This window comes from Pichia membranifaciens (genome assembly GCF_001661235.1).
Source record: "Pichia membranifaciens NRRL Y-2026 unplaced genomic scaffold PICMEscaffold_3, whole genome shotgun sequence".
Taxonomy (NCBI): Eukaryota; Fungi; Ascomycota; class Pichiomycetes; order Pichiales; family Pichiaceae; genus Pichia; species Pichia membranifaciens.
Window position 1 is genome coordinate 119,775 of NW_017566984.1, and position 16,938 is coordinate 136,712.

General features: G+C 52.2%; 13 protein-coding genes across 13 annotated transcripts; 7 read left to right on the top strand and 6 right to left on the bottom strand.

Moving 5' to 3' along the window:
• Nucleotides 1-115: 115 nt before the first annotated feature.
• On the top strand, nucleotides 116-1,151 carry PICMEDRAFT_11250 (hypothetical protein; the record flags this gene model as incomplete). The annotated part of the gene is made up of 2 exons (XM_019159774.1): nucleotides 116-140; nucleotides 190-1,151. The coding sequence occupies 2 exons, from the start codon at nucleotides 116-118 to the stop codon at nucleotides 1,149-1,151; spliced, it is 987 nt and encodes a 328-aa protein (XP_019017349.1).
• A 129-nt stretch (nucleotides 1,152-1,280) lies between these two features.
• Nucleotides 1,281-2,246, bottom strand: PICMEDRAFT_16153 (hypothetical protein). Its single transcript, XM_019161107.1, has one exon. It carries the CDS (start codon nucleotides 2,193-2,195, stop codon nucleotides 1,392-1,394), a length of 804 nt encoding a protein of 267 aa, XP_019017350.1. The 5' UTR covers nucleotides 2,196-2,246; the 3' UTR covers nucleotides 1,281-1,391.
• A 168-nt stretch (nucleotides 2,247-2,414) lies between these two features.
• On the top strand, nucleotides 2,415-3,381 carry PICMEDRAFT_16154 (hypothetical protein). The gene has a single exon (XM_019161108.1). It carries the CDS (start codon nucleotides 2,464-2,466, stop codon nucleotides 3,187-3,189), a length of 726 nt encoding a protein of 241 aa, XP_019017351.1. The 5' UTR covers nucleotides 2,415-2,463; the 3' UTR covers nucleotides 3,190-3,381.
• Nucleotides 3,382-3,743: 362 nt separating this feature from the next.
• On the bottom strand, nucleotides 3,744-4,602 carry PICMEDRAFT_16156 (hypothetical protein). The gene has a single exon (XM_019161109.1). It carries the CDS (start codon nucleotides 4,568-4,570, stop codon nucleotides 3,974-3,976), a length of 597 nt encoding a protein of 198 aa, XP_019017352.1. The 5' UTR covers nucleotides 4,571-4,602; the 3' UTR covers nucleotides 3,744-3,973.
• A 238-nt stretch (nucleotides 4,603-4,840) lies between these two features.
• PICMEDRAFT_126812 (hypothetical protein) lies at nucleotides 4,841-5,851 on the bottom strand. The gene has a single exon (XM_019159957.1). The coding sequence runs from the start codon at nucleotides 5,703-5,705 to the stop codon at nucleotides 4,914-4,916; it is 792 nt and encodes a 263-aa protein (XP_019017353.1). The 5' UTR covers nucleotides 5,706-5,851; the 3' UTR covers nucleotides 4,841-4,913.
• A 146-nt stretch (nucleotides 5,852-5,997) lies between these two features.
• On the bottom strand, nucleotides 5,998-7,320 carry PICMEDRAFT_11255 (hypothetical protein; the record flags this gene model as incomplete). The annotated part of the gene is made up of 1 exon (XM_019159775.1): nucleotides 5,998-7,320. One exon carries the CDS (start codon nucleotides 7,318-7,320, stop codon nucleotides 5,998-6,000), a length of 1,323 nt encoding a protein of 440 aa, XP_019017354.1.
• Nucleotides 7,321-7,624: 304 nt separating this feature from the next.
• Nucleotides 7,625-8,608, bottom strand: PICMEDRAFT_72327 (hypothetical protein; the record flags this gene model as incomplete). Its single annotated transcript, XM_019164158.1, has 1 exon — nucleotides 7,625-8,608. The coding sequence occupies one exon, from the start codon at nucleotides 8,606-8,608 to the stop codon at nucleotides 7,625-7,627; it is 984 nt and encodes a 327-aa protein (XP_019017355.1).
• A 1,219-nt stretch (nucleotides 8,609-9,827) lies between these two features.
• On the top strand, nucleotides 9,828-11,885 carry PICMEDRAFT_72328 (hypothetical protein; the record flags this gene model as incomplete). Its single annotated transcript, XM_019164159.1, has 1 exon — nucleotides 9,828-11,885. One exon carries the CDS (start codon nucleotides 9,828-9,830, stop codon nucleotides 11,883-11,885), a length of 2,058 nt encoding a protein of 685 aa, XP_019017356.1.
• Nucleotides 11,886-12,237: 352 nt separating this feature from the next.
• PICMEDRAFT_126853 (hypothetical protein) lies at nucleotides 12,238-12,925 on the top strand. The gene has a single exon (XM_019159959.1). The coding sequence runs from the start codon at nucleotides 12,590-12,592 to the stop codon at nucleotides 12,839-12,841; it is 252 nt and encodes an 83-aa protein (XP_019017357.1). The 5' UTR covers nucleotides 12,238-12,589; the 3' UTR covers nucleotides 12,842-12,925.
• On the top strand, nucleotides 12,279-12,760 carry PICMEDRAFT_16160 (hypothetical protein). The gene has a single exon (XM_019161110.1). The coding sequence runs from the start codon at nucleotides 12,335-12,337 to the stop codon at nucleotides 12,518-12,520; it is 186 nt and encodes a 61-aa protein (XP_019017358.1). The 5' UTR covers nucleotides 12,279-12,334; the 3' UTR covers nucleotides 12,521-12,760.
• Nucleotides 12,926-13,008: 83 nt separating the features above from the next.
• Nucleotides 13,009-13,803, top strand: PICMEDRAFT_33235 (hypothetical protein; the record flags this gene model as incomplete). Its single annotated transcript, XM_019162808.1, has 2 exons — nucleotides 13,009-13,470; nucleotides 13,594-13,803. 2 exons carry the CDS (start codon nucleotides 13,009-13,011, stop codon nucleotides 13,801-13,803), a joined length of 672 nt encoding a protein of 223 aa, XP_019017359.1.
• Nucleotides 13,804-13,911: 108 nt separating this feature from the next.
• Nucleotides 13,912-15,511, top strand: PICMEDRAFT_126855 (hypothetical protein). Its single transcript, XM_019159960.1, has 2 exons — nucleotides 13,912-14,763; nucleotides 14,884-15,511. Exons 1-2 carry the CDS (start codon nucleotides 14,020-14,022, stop codon nucleotides 15,421-15,423), a joined length of 1,284 nt encoding a protein of 427 aa, XP_019017360.1. The 5' UTR covers nucleotides 13,912-14,019; the 3' UTR covers nucleotides 15,424-15,511.
• Nucleotides 15,512-15,599: 88 nt separating this feature from the next.
• On the bottom strand, nucleotides 15,600-16,550 carry PICMEDRAFT_72331 (hypothetical protein; the record flags this gene model as incomplete). The annotated part of the gene is made up of 1 exon (XM_019164160.1): nucleotides 15,600-16,550. The coding sequence occupies one exon, from the start codon at nucleotides 16,548-16,550 to the stop codon at nucleotides 15,600-15,602; it is 951 nt and encodes a 316-aa protein (XP_019017361.1).
• Between the last annotated feature and the right edge of the window lie 388 nt (nucleotides 16,551-16,938).

Sequence of the window (16,938 nt, forward strand, 5' to 3'; positions counted from 1 at the left end):
CCCTTACACACCCCCGTGCACCGGCACGTTCGTCCGCTTGCGCCCCTTCTTTCTCTCTCCTCTTTGGTAGAAAAAAATCGAAAAAGGCAAATTGGTTGATTATCCCTTTTCGGCCATGGCGTTCCCACTTTTGCTCGCATGTTTATTTCCTCTCTTTTTCCCCTTTTCAAACACACTTGTCCTTCTTAGTTACCCTTTCCAGACAGCCCTCTCCGTCCAGAGTCACAGACACGCACTTAGTCTTTGCTCCTACTTCCCCTGCTCCTCCCCACAGCGTCACGCAGCTTGTCCAAGTAAGTACACGCCCCTGTGCACACATTCCGCTCACTCACTGCTACGTCCTCCTCGTTTTCATTGTGGTGGCTGTGGTTGTTGTTGTTCTTTTTTCTCTGCCTCCTCGCTCAATTGCCGCCCTCGTGGCTAGCGATGCCCCGCTGACACGCAGTATACTAACGTCTGTTTCTCTCGTCCATTTCATCTTTTGTGCAGTGTCGGAAATCCAAGAATCAAAGCCTGAACCTCAGCCTGAGCAAATCATCCAGTCAAACCCTCAAGACGATGACTTGGATGATGACGATGACTCGAAGTCAAACAACACAGGCGCCAACGCTAAAAGAGAGCGCCGCAAGATCGAAATCAAGTTCATCCAAGACAAATCAAGAAGACACATCACGTTTTCAAAGCGTAAAGCAGGTATCATGAAGAAGGCCTACGAGTTGTCCGTCTTGACAGGCACCCAGGTCTTGTTGTTGGTTGTTTCCGAAACAGGTTTGGTCTACACTTTCACAACTCCTAAGCTGCAACCTCTTGTCACCAAGGCGGAAGGTAAAAACTTGATCCAAGCTTGCTTGAATGCCAGTGATGAGCAATCGGCCGATGACGATGAAGCTCAGGCCCAGGCTCAGGCCCAGGCTCAAGCTCAAGCTCAGGCACAAGCCCAGGCTCAGGCTCAGGCCCAGGCTCAGGCTCAAGCCCAGGCCCAAGCTCAAGCTCAAGCGCAAGCACATGCCCAGGCCCAAGCCAACTATCAACAACCACAAGAAATCCACTACGGTAACCAGCAAGCATATGGTACTGGTCATATGAACAATGGTTATATCGGCAACGATCAAGCAAACTACAACTATGGTGATGGAACTGGCTTTCAGTGAAGGGGGTACCCACTAAGACTCCAATTACTTACGATACCTTTTTTTTCTTTCACACACTCTTAAACATGAAATAACCAAAAAAAATTGAGAAACAAAAAGCAATGTATCTTTGTCGTTCCAAAATCACCCATGTGTTTCCATAATTTATTTGTACATTGAATTAACTATATTTAGCGTATAATCACAGCTATTTATTATAATATATAAAAATTTTGATCTAGAAAAATCGTCTGTAGTCGTTTATGACTCGTATAAGAACTCTGCTATCCATTTCTGGAGCTTCAGTCCTCCATCCGGGTCGGAACCGTCTTCGTGCAGCTTCTGGTTTCTTGCTGAAGCGTCCTTGTAGAATTCTTCATCGACGGCACCTTGCGAGAATTTATCCCTGATCATGGCACCCGTTAGCTCGGCAGAGAACTCAGGGTGACCCTGGAAACTTAGCAGCTTCCCACGCTTGTAGAGTCCCTGGACCGAGCAGATCGACGACGAGCCAAAAGTGTATACATCCAGCTCAGAGAGAGTTTTCAGCTGTTTGCTGTCAAACGGTGTAGACACGATATCTCTGTGCATCTCTGAGATGACAAACTCGTGCGGGATATTTGCATTGTTCAGCCGCTGGTACTCCTTGTCTGCAATGCTGACTACCGTATTGCCCATTTCCCATCCCTTGGTGTTTGGCACGGTCGTGAGATCCAATGCCCGGGCAATGATCTGGTGTCCAAAACAGATCCCAAGAAGTTTCGTCTTTGAATCAGCATTGCTAACCACGGATTTCAGAAACGCAATCAGTTTGTTGTTAAACTGGATGTTCTCGTACGAATCTTTGCGGGATCCCGTAAGGTAGATCAGATCGTACGTGCCATCCAGCTCAGGGAGGTTGTCGTTGTTCCTTATGTAGTCGAACTTGGTGAACTCTAAGTCGTCGACGTCAGACTGGGGGTATTGGGCTACTGCAGACTGGATAAGCTTTCTTCCCAAGTCCGCAAAATCAGCGCCCTCTGCGGTGAGGAGGTCATCGAGAAGCAAGAGTGCAACCCTGGTCATTACAAAGAACAAAAGAATTGGCTCCGAAGATGCTGCTGTGACCTCTCTGTGGGGCCTACGTGCCATCAAAACCAAATCGGCATATCTACTTTGATAACATGGTGTGACTCGAGAAAAACAAGATAATTCCGAATCTTCCTCGGTGACTCAAAACTGCTATAAAAGCGAGAGGGTGTGCTGGCTGTATTGTGGGGCATGTTCTTTTTGCCTGCAGGCACGAATCTATGCTGGTTTAGCCACTCATACACACACACAAACCTACTGCAATATGAATTTAGATTTGCCAACAGACAAAACATATGACGAGAGCGTCAAGACGGAGAAGAAAGACAAGCTAGTTTTTGCTCCAGAAACTTATCAGTACACGCTCTACACGCTTTCGGAGGACGAGTTGGTGAATTCGCCAATAGAGCAATTCGACAAATGGTTTGAGGAAGCGTTGAAGTCGGACGAACCGATTCCCGAAAGCGTGGTGTTCAGCACCTGCTCTCTCCCTAGCGGGCGTGTGTCATCAAGATACGTGCTTTTGAAAGAGCTCGACAAACGGGGGTTTCTTATCTTCTCGAACTGGGACACTAGCAAGAAGGAGAAAGACGTGGAGACAAACAAGTACGCCAGCTTGACGTTCCTGTGGAAGAAGTTCCAGAGACAGGTGCGTGTCGAGGGGATTGTGGAGCGGTTGACGTACGAGGAGAGTCAGGAGTACTACGGGGTGAGGCCACGGGGCAGCAAGATCGGCGCCTGGGCAAGTCCGCAGAGCAAAGTGTTGAAGAACCGGGAGGAGCTCGATAAAATTGTGGCTGCAAAGGAGAAAGAGTTTGAGGGGCTTACAGACGACGAAATCAAGTGTCCTCCCAAGTGGGGTGGAATAAGGATTGTGCCGCTCGAGGTTGAGTTCTGGCAGGGCCGCCAGAGCCGGTTGCACGACCGGTTGAGCTACCGTCGGGAAAGTATTGAAACCGACGAGTGGGAAGTGGTGAGACTTGCTCCGTGAATGGATTGAAATTCGGACATCGGTCGTGTTACAGTTTACGTATATACAATATAGAACACTATCTGAAACTTTTGTTGATCTGACTCTAATTGTCACGAGCAACATCAGGCTCTCTAGTAGAGGAGACAAGGAAGACACCGTTATATAATTACTAGACCATTATACACTATGAATTCACCATAGCGGTAGTAATTACAATTTAGCTAAAGTTCCTAAAAAGAAATTTTGAGTCAGTAGATGCTCGTTAAAAAGCAAGGCAGAGCCAATCTAATCGATAGCGCTTCAAACCGAGTCGAGTTTTCCCATGAGACGTCTTGTCTGTATTTACTTTCGTCACTCTTCCTTCAAAACCAGACGTGTGTACCACAATATTTTGGTAACTTTGACATGAATTTTCTGGCCAAAGCTATTGTATTACTCCAAAATTCAAAATTTGAAGATTGAAGTTTGCAGAGTAATGGCTTCAAGAAGTTGAATTGTGGCTAAATGGACTAATTAGGAAATTTAACCGGTGCTCAAGCCATAGGTAGGACCATAGTGTCTATTTTGGCTGTATGAAATGCAGAAAAATATCATCCGTGTTCATGTTGCCCATCCATCCATACATACATAGAATTACTAGGGTTGTGCCGTTATTACTAAAATTTCAGTCTCTCCAGCCTCTCGAACGGAAAATACTAATTCCTTTTCCACATAAGCGTGTAAGTAGGTTGATATTTTGGTAAAGCTATCGAAAAACAAAGTTAGATAGGGATTTATAAGAAAAGGAACACGTCTAAGTGGCTTAGAACTTGGAAATAACCTTGCCGAACTCAGCACCTTGAGTGAAAGCGACCTTGAGTTCCAAAGCGGAAGGCTTTCTGGAGCCGTCAGCACCAGCAATGGTACCAGCACCCCAAGCGGAGCCACCGTGGACCTCGTCCAGGTTGGTCAATTCACCAAAGACTGGCGCAAAACCCAATGGGACGTAGATCATACCGTGGTGGGCCAAGGTAGAGAGCAAGTTGACAATGGTGGTTTCGTTACCACCACCGGTACCGGTGGAGATGAAGACACCGGCTGGCTTGTGGTGGAGGGTACCCTTTTGCCACAGACCACCTGTGGAGTCGATGAAAGCCTTCATCTGGGCTGGCAGGTTACCGAATCTGGTTGGGAAACCAAAGAGAATACCGTCGGCCTCTGCAAGAACATCTGGGGTGGCAATTGGGTAGTCTGGCTTGGCTGGAGCGTACATCTTGGCCAAGACCTCCTCGCTGAGGGTCTCTGCGACTTGGTAGATGGTTGCCTTGTTGCCGGAAGACTCAACACCCTTCTTCACCTCCTCAGCGAGGGTGGCGACGTGGTGGTACATGGAGTAGATGACGATTGCGATGTTAGCCATTATGTGTATGTGTGTTTTTTGGTTGTTTGGTTGTTATATGATATCTTCAAGCCTCTTTCTCGAACCTCCGTCCTCTACCTGCTATTCTGTCCTACGGCGGGCCATGGGGCCTCTTTATACGCCAAAACAACATGCTGTCCCCCGCGAGCCTTATGTCAGCGGCGGCAGGCGGCCTTAGTCATGATGCGCGTGGGGCGGACATTACTAAACGAGCGCTGAGCCCCCGGCGACGCTTAGTCAGGGACGCTGACAAAGACGAGACGGGGTGGAGGAAGTAGACGAACACATGCTTGCTTACACAGGCTTACTTATACAGCTTACTTATACAGCTTACACAAAGAGCTCAATGGAAGAGCTTGGCAAAAAGCCTGCTGAGTGGGTTCTTCTTCTTCTCCTTCTTGGCGGCTGGGGCCTTGGCTGCTGGTGCCTTGGTTTGGGCAGCTGGCTTGGCAGCCTTCTTGGCCGGAGCAGCAGCAGTGCCTTCAGCAGCAGTAGCAGCAGCAGAAGCAGCAGCAGGCTCGGAGGCGGTCTTGCCCGTTAGCTTGGCGACGGCGACGGCGAAGTCTTGGCCCTGTACCTGGGCGATCTTGAGCTCGCCGGCGTTCGGAGTCCGGGAGCCGTCGGCACCAGCAACTGTGCCGGCACCCCAAGGACTGCTGCCGTGAACCTCGGACAGGTCAGTGAGCTCGGCAAAGGTTGTGGCCGTACCCAGTGGAATGTAGATCATACCGTGGTGGGTCAAGGTGGAGAGGATGCTGACAACGGTGGTTTCGCGTCCTCCACCGGTACCGGTGGAAATGAAGACACCGGCTGGCTTGTGGTGGAGCTTGCCCTCCTGCCAGAGGCCACCCGTGGAGTCGATGAAGGCCTTCATCTGGGCTGGCAGATTACCGAATCTGGTTGGGAAGCCGAATATGATACCGTCGGCGGCCTGAAGGACGTCTGGGGTGGCGACCGGGTAGTCTGGCTTGGCTGGGGCGTACAGCATGCCCAATACCTCGTCGTCAAGCGTCTCTGGGACCTGGTAGATGGTGGCTGTGCTGCCGGCGGCCTCAACACCCTTCTTGACCTCCTCGGCAAGGGTTGCCACGTGGTGGTACATGGTGTAAATAACGATCGCGATGTTGGTAGTCATGTTGCTAGTACGATGGTATGCGTGCTTGCTTGGTTGCTTGGATGGTTTCGCTAGACTTTGCAGACGCTACTTTCTCGACAGAATGGAGTTATCTAGACCCGCCGATCGTCACGGGGCCCGTCGCCCAGGAAAAACGGGTCGTCTGTTGTTTTATACAGAGAGCTCGACGCTGGCAGAGGACCGGCTGCAAAACCTGCGGCTGTGCAGTCGCACCCTCTTAGTAAGCCGTTGGAGATTTATAATCGGTTACTAAGGTTGACAATAATAGCAACTCTGGGCAGAAGCAGGCACCTCAGCGCCTCATAAGCACGGTTCGGTTTTTAGTCTTCTTAACCCGGCAGTACTTGAGACAAAACTTGTCGATCTTGATCCCCTTCGCATTGAGCGGGGCGACAAAGGGCTGCAACTCCTCGAGCGTCCACTGCGACTTGAGGCCAAACAGCCTCGAGAACCGCTCCTGCGGTGTCTTATAAGCCGAGAGCTGGTCTACGGTAAGGTGGTGGATCTCCAACTGCCCATTGTCCAGCTTCTGCGTGTAGCTGAACCCGCTCAGGATCTCGCTGATCTCGAAGCTTGGTAGATAGTTCACCGGGAGGTTCAACCGAATCTGGATCAGCAGGTCGTCCAGCAAAATCGTCTTCTCCTTCTCCAAAATCGTCATAGTGAGGAACCTGATGATCTTGTTGTGCAGCAGCAAGTACCCGCCGGTGGCGATAAGGGAGTAGGCGACGTACTGGTCCGCTTCGTCGAGTGGGGGTAATTCGGCTACGGCAGCAGCGTTGCTGCTTGGCTGCACATATCGCAAAAACACGTTGGTGACTATTCGTAGAATCAAATGGTTTTTCTCGAGCCGGAATTTCTCCAGGATCTTGAAGTATGTTCTCCGGAGCACGTCTGCGGCCTGCGCTGGCAACAGCTCTGCATTGATATCCTCGGCGACCTCCAAGATGCACGACAAGAGAAGGTTCAAGATCATCGTCTCCAAGTTGGTGTGGATTTTTGCGAGGCTGTTGTAATGTGGGACGTAGCCGCTCTGGAGGATGAGCGTATCGAATTCGGAGATGGAGATGGGCGTGTTCTCCAAGAGCTTCTTGCTCGACGCGTAGATTTTGTTAAGCTGCTGCACGGTGAGGCAGTCGTGGTCGTCCTCGTTGTCACTGTGGAGTTGCTTGATGTCGGCGATGCTGTTCAACTCCTTGATGGGCACGTCTTTGAAGCTGAGTTTCATCTGGCGCAGCTGGTGCGTGTTCTGTCGTTCGAGGATAAGGTAGTTGTCAAAGTTGAGGAAGTTTACGTTGTTGTGGAGAAGCATGACGCAGTTGGAGTGGTTCTGCTGCCTGATCTTGTACGTGGCGGACGGGGTCGTGAGGTACGGGGTTGCCAGCTCGTCGATCGATTTGAACTGGTAGTTTTCGGACGCCTTGACGTCGTACTTGCGGAGCAGTCGGTCGTGCTCGGACGGCACCGCCGGCGTCGGCGTCGGCGTCGGCGTCGGCGTTGCTGGCTGTCCCTTCTTGGAGTCGAGTTCCTCGAGCAGGTCCTTTGTGAGCTGGACGAGGTGGTAAGACGTGTTGCCGATTTTGGATGAGGGGTTGAGTCTCGAGTAAAGATCCATTGTCGTGAGTGGCGGGAGAGTGGTAGATAGCTATATATTAAGATTAGGATGATATATGTGTGTATGTGGTGGAGATGGGTGAAGGGTGCGTAATGCTACAGGGAGTGCTAAATACAGTGTGACTCAAGTGCCGGGTCATACGCGTGGAGGAGGGCTGGATGGCTGGCTAGCAGTGTAGAGGTGTGCCATTTTTCATTTTCCTCCCGCTTGCGCACTCAAATCGTATTCTTTTTTTTTTCCTTCGGTGTCTAAAATTTCAGGTTCTCCGTCACTTTTCGCGTTGCTAGATAGCTAACTAGCAGGCTCAAGCTTTCCTGGACTTCTTGGACTTGGCAGAAGCGGAGGAAGCGGTGGCTGGAGCAGGTGCTGCTGGTGCTGGTGCGTCCTTGCTGGCGGCGACGGCCTTCTTGGTGTCCTTCTTCAAGTAGACAGAGATGTAGAAGGAGATGAACAGGAACAAGTAGGAGGTGATGATGACGTAACCGTAGAAGGCTGCCTCCTGGGTTCCGTAACAGTCGCCCAAGTGGGGGAGGATGCCGTCGAAGTAGACGTTGGCGTAGTAGGTGTAGGTGCAGGTGTAGATGAAGCAGATGTCGATCAAGAACTGGATGATCTGGAAGCGGGTGACCCACTGTTTCCACCAGACCTTGATGCCGCAGGAGGAGAGGAAGTAGTAGAAGTACATGAGGACGTGGACGGACAAGTTCAAGGAGATGACGACCCACTCGACGGAGGTGTGGCCGACGATCTGGGTGTAGCACAACAGGGCGGTGGCGCCGTGGTGGTAGGTGTGGAGGAAGAGCAACTTCTTTCTTCTGAGGACCAAGAAGGCGGTGTCGAACAACTCGAGGAACTTGGTCAAGTAGTTGAGGTAGTAGAGACACACCAACCTCTTGGTGAAGGCGTCGCTGGAGCACACGGAGTGGAGCAGGCCGTGGTAGTACCAGATGGGGAAGACCTGCTCGACCATCAAGAGGAGCAAGACGAGCGACACGGACGTGAGGAAGAGGTTGTGGAGCTGGAAGAGGCGGTTGAGCTTGATTGGGCGGATGTCGAACCTGTTCATCACGAACTGGCCGCCGAAGATGATGATGTAGTAGGCGAAGATGATGGAGATGGCGTGCGGGAAGTTAGCCAAGAAGGTGTGGAAGGGGACGAACTGGAAGTCGTCTGCTTCGTAGCCTGTCACGAGCTCGAACGCCTTGTTGAAGATGGGCCATAGTTGGAGGCCGAACGGGTGAGCCGGGGTGGGGTTGGACCAGACGATGTATTGAGGCAGGTCGAACATGGTGTGGGGGTGGGTAGGGCAGCGGGGGGCGGGAGCAACAAGAGGAAACAACACGCACGGAGACGGCACGTTCTAGACGAGGAAAAGAAGGGTGCTTTGTGTGTGTGGTAGGTGTGAGTGCCAGAGTGCTGAAATCCACCACGAAAAACTGCTGCAGATCTGCCACCGTGCAGCGGCCACACTGGCCAACGACACGCAGCGCCCGCGACAGCAAAACAACAACACGCCCAAGAAGAAGCGAGGCGAGCGGGGAAAACACGACGCGCGCCCTCGGCGGTGCACGGGTGCCGTCCGTCCGCCTCCCGCACACCTCCCCACGTGACCCCTTTGTCCGGCCCCCCGTATCTCCGCGGACACGCCTATTTCCGGCCCCAAAACCGTTGCCCCGCGCCTGCCCAGCTCGGCACCAGCGCCCGGCACTAGCTCCGCCCCTTTCGCCGACGCCCGGCTTCCGCTGCGTGCCGGCCCCGCCCGGCGTGAAAAAAATCACTCGGCTGTGTCCTGCGCCAGCCGGCCCGGCTGCCAGCCGCTGCGCCAGGGCCATCCGGCTGGAGCCCGCAGCCCAGCCTGGCGTTGCCGCCACTGGCCGGCTGCCACCCGCAGCCGTGCCTACGCATGCCATCTAACGGGAACGACGGAACGGCGCACGCGTCCGGCTCAGGCTCAGCCCCGGCCCCGGCCCCGGGGCTGCAATACTAGCGCGGAGCGTGGCGGAAAAAGCAGCATGCAGCCGACACAGCCGCGCGCAGACCAGCCGGCTGATCCGCCCACACAATCGCCGTCCACCGATGTTGTTGTCCTGCATGTGTGTGTATGTGTTGTTTGACATCAGATGAGTTGTTTTCCACCCGTTGGTGTGATATGCTGTGGTATCGTGTCGTCTGCCGGCCACGCCGTCGTGCCGCGGCAGCCGCAGCAGCCGCAGCCGCAGATAATGCAGCCGGATCCTCACGCCTGCAAACGCTCCCTCTTTCTCCGGAGGATGTATATATATATATCGGTGGCCTTCTTGGTGTCCGGCGTGGGGGCCGGGGTTCCCTGGCACAGCAGTGGTGGGTCGGTGCGGGCCCGGTGTTGGGCGTGCCCTTGGCTCCCGTAGCACATCGGTCTCCATCGCTCCCCCCACCCTCGTACATACATACGTATATATACATGCACAGCCACCTGCTCAGCGTGCCCTCTGCTCCACTATAGTCCCTCCGCCCGTGCCCCATCTTAGATGTCCCTGGCCGCAACCTCAGACTTGACCCACTTCCACCTCCACTCCCTGCAACTGCCCGGCGACAACAGCTCCACAGCGTCCGCCGCAGCAAAGCCCTCCGACAAACCCAAGTTCAACTCCCTCCACGCGTCCGCCAACATGGGCCCCAACGCCTCCGCCCCGGCAAACAGCACCAGCAGCACCCCGCAGCTGGGCATCAACCACCTCAGCATGGCCAACATGGCCAGCATGGCCAGCATGGCCAGCATGGGCCAGCTCAACATGAACGTCAACGTCAACCAGCAGTTGAGCCACCTCACCCAGCTCGGCCAGCTCGGCCAGCTCGGCCAGCTCAACATCAACCCGCTCAACTCAATCAACTTCCCCGTCAACAACATCGCCTCAAACTCCTCCTCCTCGCCCCAAAACCAGACCCAACCGCTCGCAAACGGAACCGCCTCCGCCTCCGCCAATGGCAGCAGCAACTCCTCGGTCTTGCCAACCATCCTTCCGCCTCCCCTAGTCATCGGCAAATCCGGCCAATCCCAAAACTCCAAAGTCTCCTCCGCCTCCTCCCCAAACTCCCCAATCCCCAAGAGCAGATCTCTGGATCACTCCCAACTGCACCAGATCAACAGGCTGAACTCAAATGACGAAATACCCCTATCCAACGCCGTCAACCTCAACATGAACCAAGGCCAGACCGGTATAAAAAAGTCGGCTTCGCCGCTAGAGTCAAACCAGGCGCAAAACAACTCAAACATGGTCATGCTCCCACCCTTGGCCACCCCGTACATGTACAACATGGCTAATGGCAACGCTGCCAACGGCGCAAATGGCAACTCTTCCGCAGCCAATGGTGGCATCAACTCCTCGGGCAACGCTGCTGGTGAGTCAATCATGGTAAACACCAATGGCAACAGCAACGGCAACATGTCAAACATCGGCAAGTCCCCGCAGCTAGCCTCAAACTCGAGTGCTTCAAACTTGCCTCCACTGTTCCGACTCTCGCATGATGCTTCCCTACCTCACCAACATTCAAACTTACAACATCAAAATCAACTGCAACAGCATCAGCAGCAACAGCAACAGCAACATCAGCAACATCAGCAACATCAGCAACATCAGCAACATCAGCATCAGCAACAACAACAGCAACAGCAGCTGCAACAACAGCAGCAACAACAGCAACAACAACAGCAACAGCAACAGCAACAACAACAGCAACAGCAACAACAACATTCCATGTCAACAGTCTTCAACACCTATAACGGTTTCAACTCTTTCAACAACTATCCATCCTACACCTCCTTGCAGCATAACTTTGACTCTCCTCTGCCATTCAATTCCATCTCAAACAACCATTATATCACTTCGCTCGATAGTAATGGCAACGCCAATGGCGCCAACCAAATAGCAAACGCCAATAACAACAATAGCCTCCACAGTATCCACCCCATTGGTCATGCAAACGGCAGCTCCGGCATGCACTCCATCAAGAGATCTTCTTCTGTCGCAGGATTAGACCATAACATCAACAACAGCACAAACTCGATCTCCTCGGCCAGCTCCTCGTCGTCGCTTCCGGCTGCAAAGCCGGCCCACCAGCCGAGAAAGAAAAGAGAATGCCCTATCTGCCACAACTTCTTCTCCAACTTGACCACCCACAAGACCATCCACAACAAAGACTCAAAGCCGTTCATCTGCTCCACCTGTAACAGGGCCTTCAAAAGACTCAACGACTTGATCAGACACGAGAAGTGCCATCTGTCTCAGCTGGGCGAGTGGGAGTTCCAGTGTCCTTATCATCCCGGCGCAGACCTCCTCAGGTCGAACCGCGGCGAAATCTGCCACCACACAGGCTTCTTCACCAGATGCGACACCTACAAGAACCACCTGAAGGCCATCCACTTCAGATACCCTCCAAACACCCTAAAGAGTGAACGGTTGAGGGTGAGCGGCCATTGCAGAGAGTGCGGGGGCTACTTCGACAACGTTCAAGAGTGGCTTTCGAAACACATAGAAACCAACCAATGCCCGAAGATGATAAACCCAAGTGAGCGGAAAAGAAGATAGAATCCTGCTCCCATGCTGCTGTTGCAAAGCTCCTGGTGTACGACGTTTCCCTTTTGCCATTTTACTTGTATTCTACAGTGTGTCTTGTCGAATGTGACTTTTGTTTTTTCTCCATTTTTCTTTATTTTGTTTTACTCTATTTCACCCCCCTTCTCATGTTCTCGTCCATATCCATACTCACATTCATAGTTGTTTTTCACATTTTTCTAAAGGGTGATGTATTTCTATAGACCTAGGCTCCTTCAACCAGAAAAACAGCGCACCACCGCTCCCACTCTTATCTTCCTCTCCATGTTATTCATGCCTCCTATTTACTTCTTGTACTTTTCTTCTCCATTCAGACATTTTTACTACACATTATGATTTTTTGTTTCTGCATTTCCCCATCCTCCTCCGTCCTATTTGATCTTTTATTTTATACGATATAAAATTCCTACTTATTCTAACTTATGCCCTCCGGTAGCCCACTGCTGCTCTATCTCACCACATGTCTGCAACTGCATCCGACCCCCTCCGCATGCTCCTGCTGCCTTCGACTGCCCCTGTATGGTGGGCCCATTCGAGGCCGTCTCGGGCCGGGCGGTGCTAGCGCCCATAATCCCCACAAGGCAGACCTCTTTGTAGTCACATGCTAGGTCTGCACGGTTTAAGCCGACGTGCAGTCCGTCTATTACTGACAGTTCCCACCACACTTATCACCCCCGATGGCTTCGGAAGGACAGGTTTCGGCAGATAGGATCTACGCCAACACAGTGGTCGGTGAGGAGCCAGACAAGTGCAATTTACAGGACGTCTGCGACTCTGTGGGCAAAGGCAGCACGTTGTCAAATAGATGGCAGACGTGTAAACGCCGAGCCGGAAAAGGTAGGGATGAACGGGGAAAATTAGTGGCTGCTGTGAAAAGTATTAACCCGAGTGGACATTTTGGGCAATTCGGCAACACACAAACAGAATAATTTGTAGGCTGGTCGCGTAGCCATTAGCAACCGATTCCGCACATAAAAATCGAGGAAGATAACCTGATTGCAGATCTTTGTGGATCTTGGTTCAGAATGCGACCGTTGGGAAGGCAGGTGGCAGGACTTTTAACCGTTGAAGAGAGCAGCGAAGGCCGACACTAGATATGATTGGAAAGCTTATTCTGGGCGTGGTGGCAATCGTGTGTGTGTCGTCCTACAAGTACATTTTTGGGGCTTACTCGATCCGGTTCTTCTGGATTGTTGTCAAGTACCTGTACTTGAAGAAACTCGAGGATTTGGACGACAAGGGACAGGCGAAGTCGCCGTTCGTCGAGCTTGTTCGCACAACCAAGTGTTGTCTGTTGGAGTGCGACTTCTTCGGCTACCACAAGAACAACGTCACGTACTTCACCGAGTTGGACCTCTGTCGTACCGAGTGCACCCTGAATGCGCTACACCGGTACTTCAAGCTCGCGGTGCTGAAGAAGGAGAGCCTGGCGTACGTGCCCTTGGCCAGCATCTGCAACCACTTCATGAAGGAGACCAAGCCGTTTGAAAACTACGAGATGCGGACCAAGGTCGTCGGCTGGGGCGACAAGTGGCTCTGGTTGATCACTGTGTTCACCGTCGACGAAAAGATCCGGGCGGTCGAGACCCGGGGCGGCGCCGACGCAGCCAGCAGGGGCGCCGGCTCGGCGTCGTACAACGTCCCTGAGAATGTTCCTCCGCTGTACCTCCACCAAAAGGAGGGCGACAAGGTGGGCAAGAGAATCTACTGTCTCTCGCTCGCCAAGCTTGTCTTCAAGGCGGGCCGCAAAACGTTGCAGCCATGGGATGTCGTCCAGCTGGCCGGTTCCACTGACCCCGACGTCTGCAAGAAAGCCTACCGCAACGAAGAACGTGTCGCCCAGAACACAAACAACGTCATGCAGTTGTTGAAGGTGTACGAGGAGGCCTGAGGTTTCGTTTTTCCCCCTTCTCTCCCACTTTCCTCCATTTTCCCATTTTTTCCTTTTTCTCTATATTTATTCCACCAAGTGCGAAATCTCTAGTTATGTACGGGGTAGTAGCTCCAAACCAAGTCTTTCTCAAGATGTCTGACCTTCGACGGACCTTTCTATAGCTTTTGTTGCTGCCGCTAGCAAGTGAACACGCAAACGAGCAAGCCCAGTATCATGTCGTACTCAAACCCTGCGTTTGCCGCCTTGGGTATCAAATCGTTCAAGTTGCCGTCCAGAAACTGGATGATCTTCTGGACGGTTGTGGGTACGTTGGGAGGAGGTATTGTCTACGACAAGTGGAAGCAACGCCAGCTCCGTGCCCAGTACATGGAGATGTATGCAAACAAATGCGCCAACTACCCTGTTGACGAGGTCCACAGAAAGCTCAGAATCTACGTTTCACCGCCACCCAACGACTACCTGGATGAAAGTATGAAATACTTCCGTCGTTTTGTGAAACCTATCATCAATGCGTCCGGCGTCGACTTCGAGTTAGTCACCATGGAGAGACAGGGTGACATCAGATACAAGGTTGCAGAGGAAATCCGAGCACTGCGTAGAGAGAAGGCTGGATTGGAGCCAAAGAAGAAGAAGGAGGAGGATGACACTGGGAAAGAAGTGAGTGCTTCAACTCCGGCAGCAGCTGCAAACATCAACCCTGTGTTCCAATCATACAAGGTGGAAAATCCTAAGAACGAAGAGGGAGAAATCAAGGCCGTAAGAGATTTGTACGAGCCAATGGACGTGTTGGGTGTGAAGAGAGTTTTCGGGGACTTCCATCAACGGGTGGAGAACGTCAAAAGTGAAGATGCACTTGTGACCAATGTCAGAGACGCCGGTGGTATCATCTGTATTGGGCGTGGTGCGTTCAAGGAATACATCAATGGCGTCCATGAAGGGTTGTTGGGACCACTTGAAGCGCCACCACCGCCGGCTCCTTCTGCAGTGGAAGCTGGGTCTGAGCCTGAAGCTACGGGCATCAGATTAGAAGACGATGTCAAGACCGATGAAGAGAAGGAGAAGGAGAGGTTACAGAAGGAGAAAGAGAAGGAAGACGATGAGAAGTACGCACCGGCGGCCTACATTTATGCAAAAGATTACAAGGAGAGTACCATTGCGCCGGAGTTGGGGTTGGACAAGGTTGATTTCAACGATGACGTCCAGTTTTCCCGTGTTCTACAGACTTTGAGAGATGAGAAGAGTGGGGTGCCGTACTTCTTTGTGCAACCTATTTTGGAGCTTAGAAATTACAACGTCTCTGGGTTCACCAGACAGCCCGAGAGAATGTGGAGATTCTACCACAAGAGAGAACAATTAATCGAATACAAGGACAAGGTTGTTGAGTTGATCGAGAGGAAATGGTGTGCGTTCACAAGAAGTGATCTCGACAACGGTATTGAGGAAGAGGGAGATTGGCCATCAAGTTGGCTCAAGGTCGCCAAGAAGAACAATAGTGAATGGATCAGAGAATTTGATGGCGATGATCGTGTGATGAAAGTGTTAGCGTCGTATAACTGCAAATGCGACAAGGATGCTGCTCCTGATGCTACTTCTCTTGTTGACGAGACGCAAAAATAGACTTGTATATATGGTTGTTTCAACCGGTTCTGTTTAAAGTAACTTTGAACACGTCATAGGTTAAGGAAAAGTCAATGATTTATGAGCTAAACACCAGTTATAAGAGATAATATACAATAGTTAGATAGTTGAGAAGAGAGAGAACAGGGGGTCTTGAACACTCACTGCGATCCAACTCATGCCTCAGTCAAGGCACGTACGACTGCCGGGCGGCGCATCATTCTTTTGGTCCATTTATAAACTTCGGGGAACTCTGCCTTTAGATCGATGCCTATTCTGTCGACGACGTAATTCCAGGGGACAAAGCAAAGATCCGCAATGGTGCAACGGTCTCCAACTAGCCAGACGGGCGAGTCGAAGTATCTGGACTGGCTCAGCGGGGTGAGGCCCGAGGAGTAGGATTCTGCGTTTTCGGAGTCGAGCTCCATGATTAGGGCTTCTCTGCGTTCGCTCAAGGCCATTTCCAGAACGCCGTAGACACGTCTCACCTCGTCGGTGTATCTGTCTATTGCGGAGGGCACGTTGATGGTATGGAAGTAGCGGAAATGGAGAGCCTGGCCGATCATCGGCGCATGGCCCGACGTCTGGAAGAAGAGCCACGACAGAATCTGGCTCTGCTCTATAAGGTTGTTGGACCAGATCTGCGGGCAGACGTTGTTGTCCTCCTTGCATTTCTTGTTGACCAAGTAGATGATAATCGAGCCCGACTCCCACAAGGAGACGTTGTTCAGGTTGGGCACGGTGTGGTCGATCAAGGCGGGTACGCGGCCGTTAGGGTTCAACTGGAGGAACTGCGGGAGCCTGTGGTCGTTCTTGTTGAAGTCCAGGTGGATGGTTCTGTAGTTGTAGTTCAACTCGGAGAGCACGATGGCGATTTTGAACCCGTTTGGCGCCGACCGGTGGGTTATTAGTGAGAAGCCATCTGTCGGGGTCGGGTTGCTGAAGAACTCCCGCAACTCTGAGGTTTCCGTCTCTGCCTGCTGCTGCTGCTGCTGCTGCTGCTTGTTGATGTCCGGGTTGGCAGAGAAGTTCCCCTCGTTGTCGATGTGGTGGTCCGACGCAGAGAGATGGATGTTTCGCAAGCCGGCAGACAAGTTCGATATGTTGTTGCTGTTGTTGCTGTTCATGCTGGAACACAGGCACCGTGTCTAGGGTGGGGGGCTGGCGCTAGGAAAAAGAGGACCGAAGGCAGGCCGCTGGCGTTTCGAAGTGTCTGCACAAGTGGCTCTGACTGTTTTCGTCTGGACAGGCTTATTCGGCTCACGCAAATCCAAGCAAGCGGAGGCACGCAGATACGCTGGATACAGAAACGGTCTTGGATCACAAACACCGACACCAGCTACACACACCAAGTACCCACACCAACACACACACACGCCTACTGAGATACTGTGGCAGGACGCCGCTGTCTGAGACAGGGTGTGACAGCTCCTCTATGCTGGCCAATTAATGGCGGGCCGACCTATGGCTGAAAAGGGTAAATTGAGGAAAATTAGTTTTTCCCTCCACTGTGTG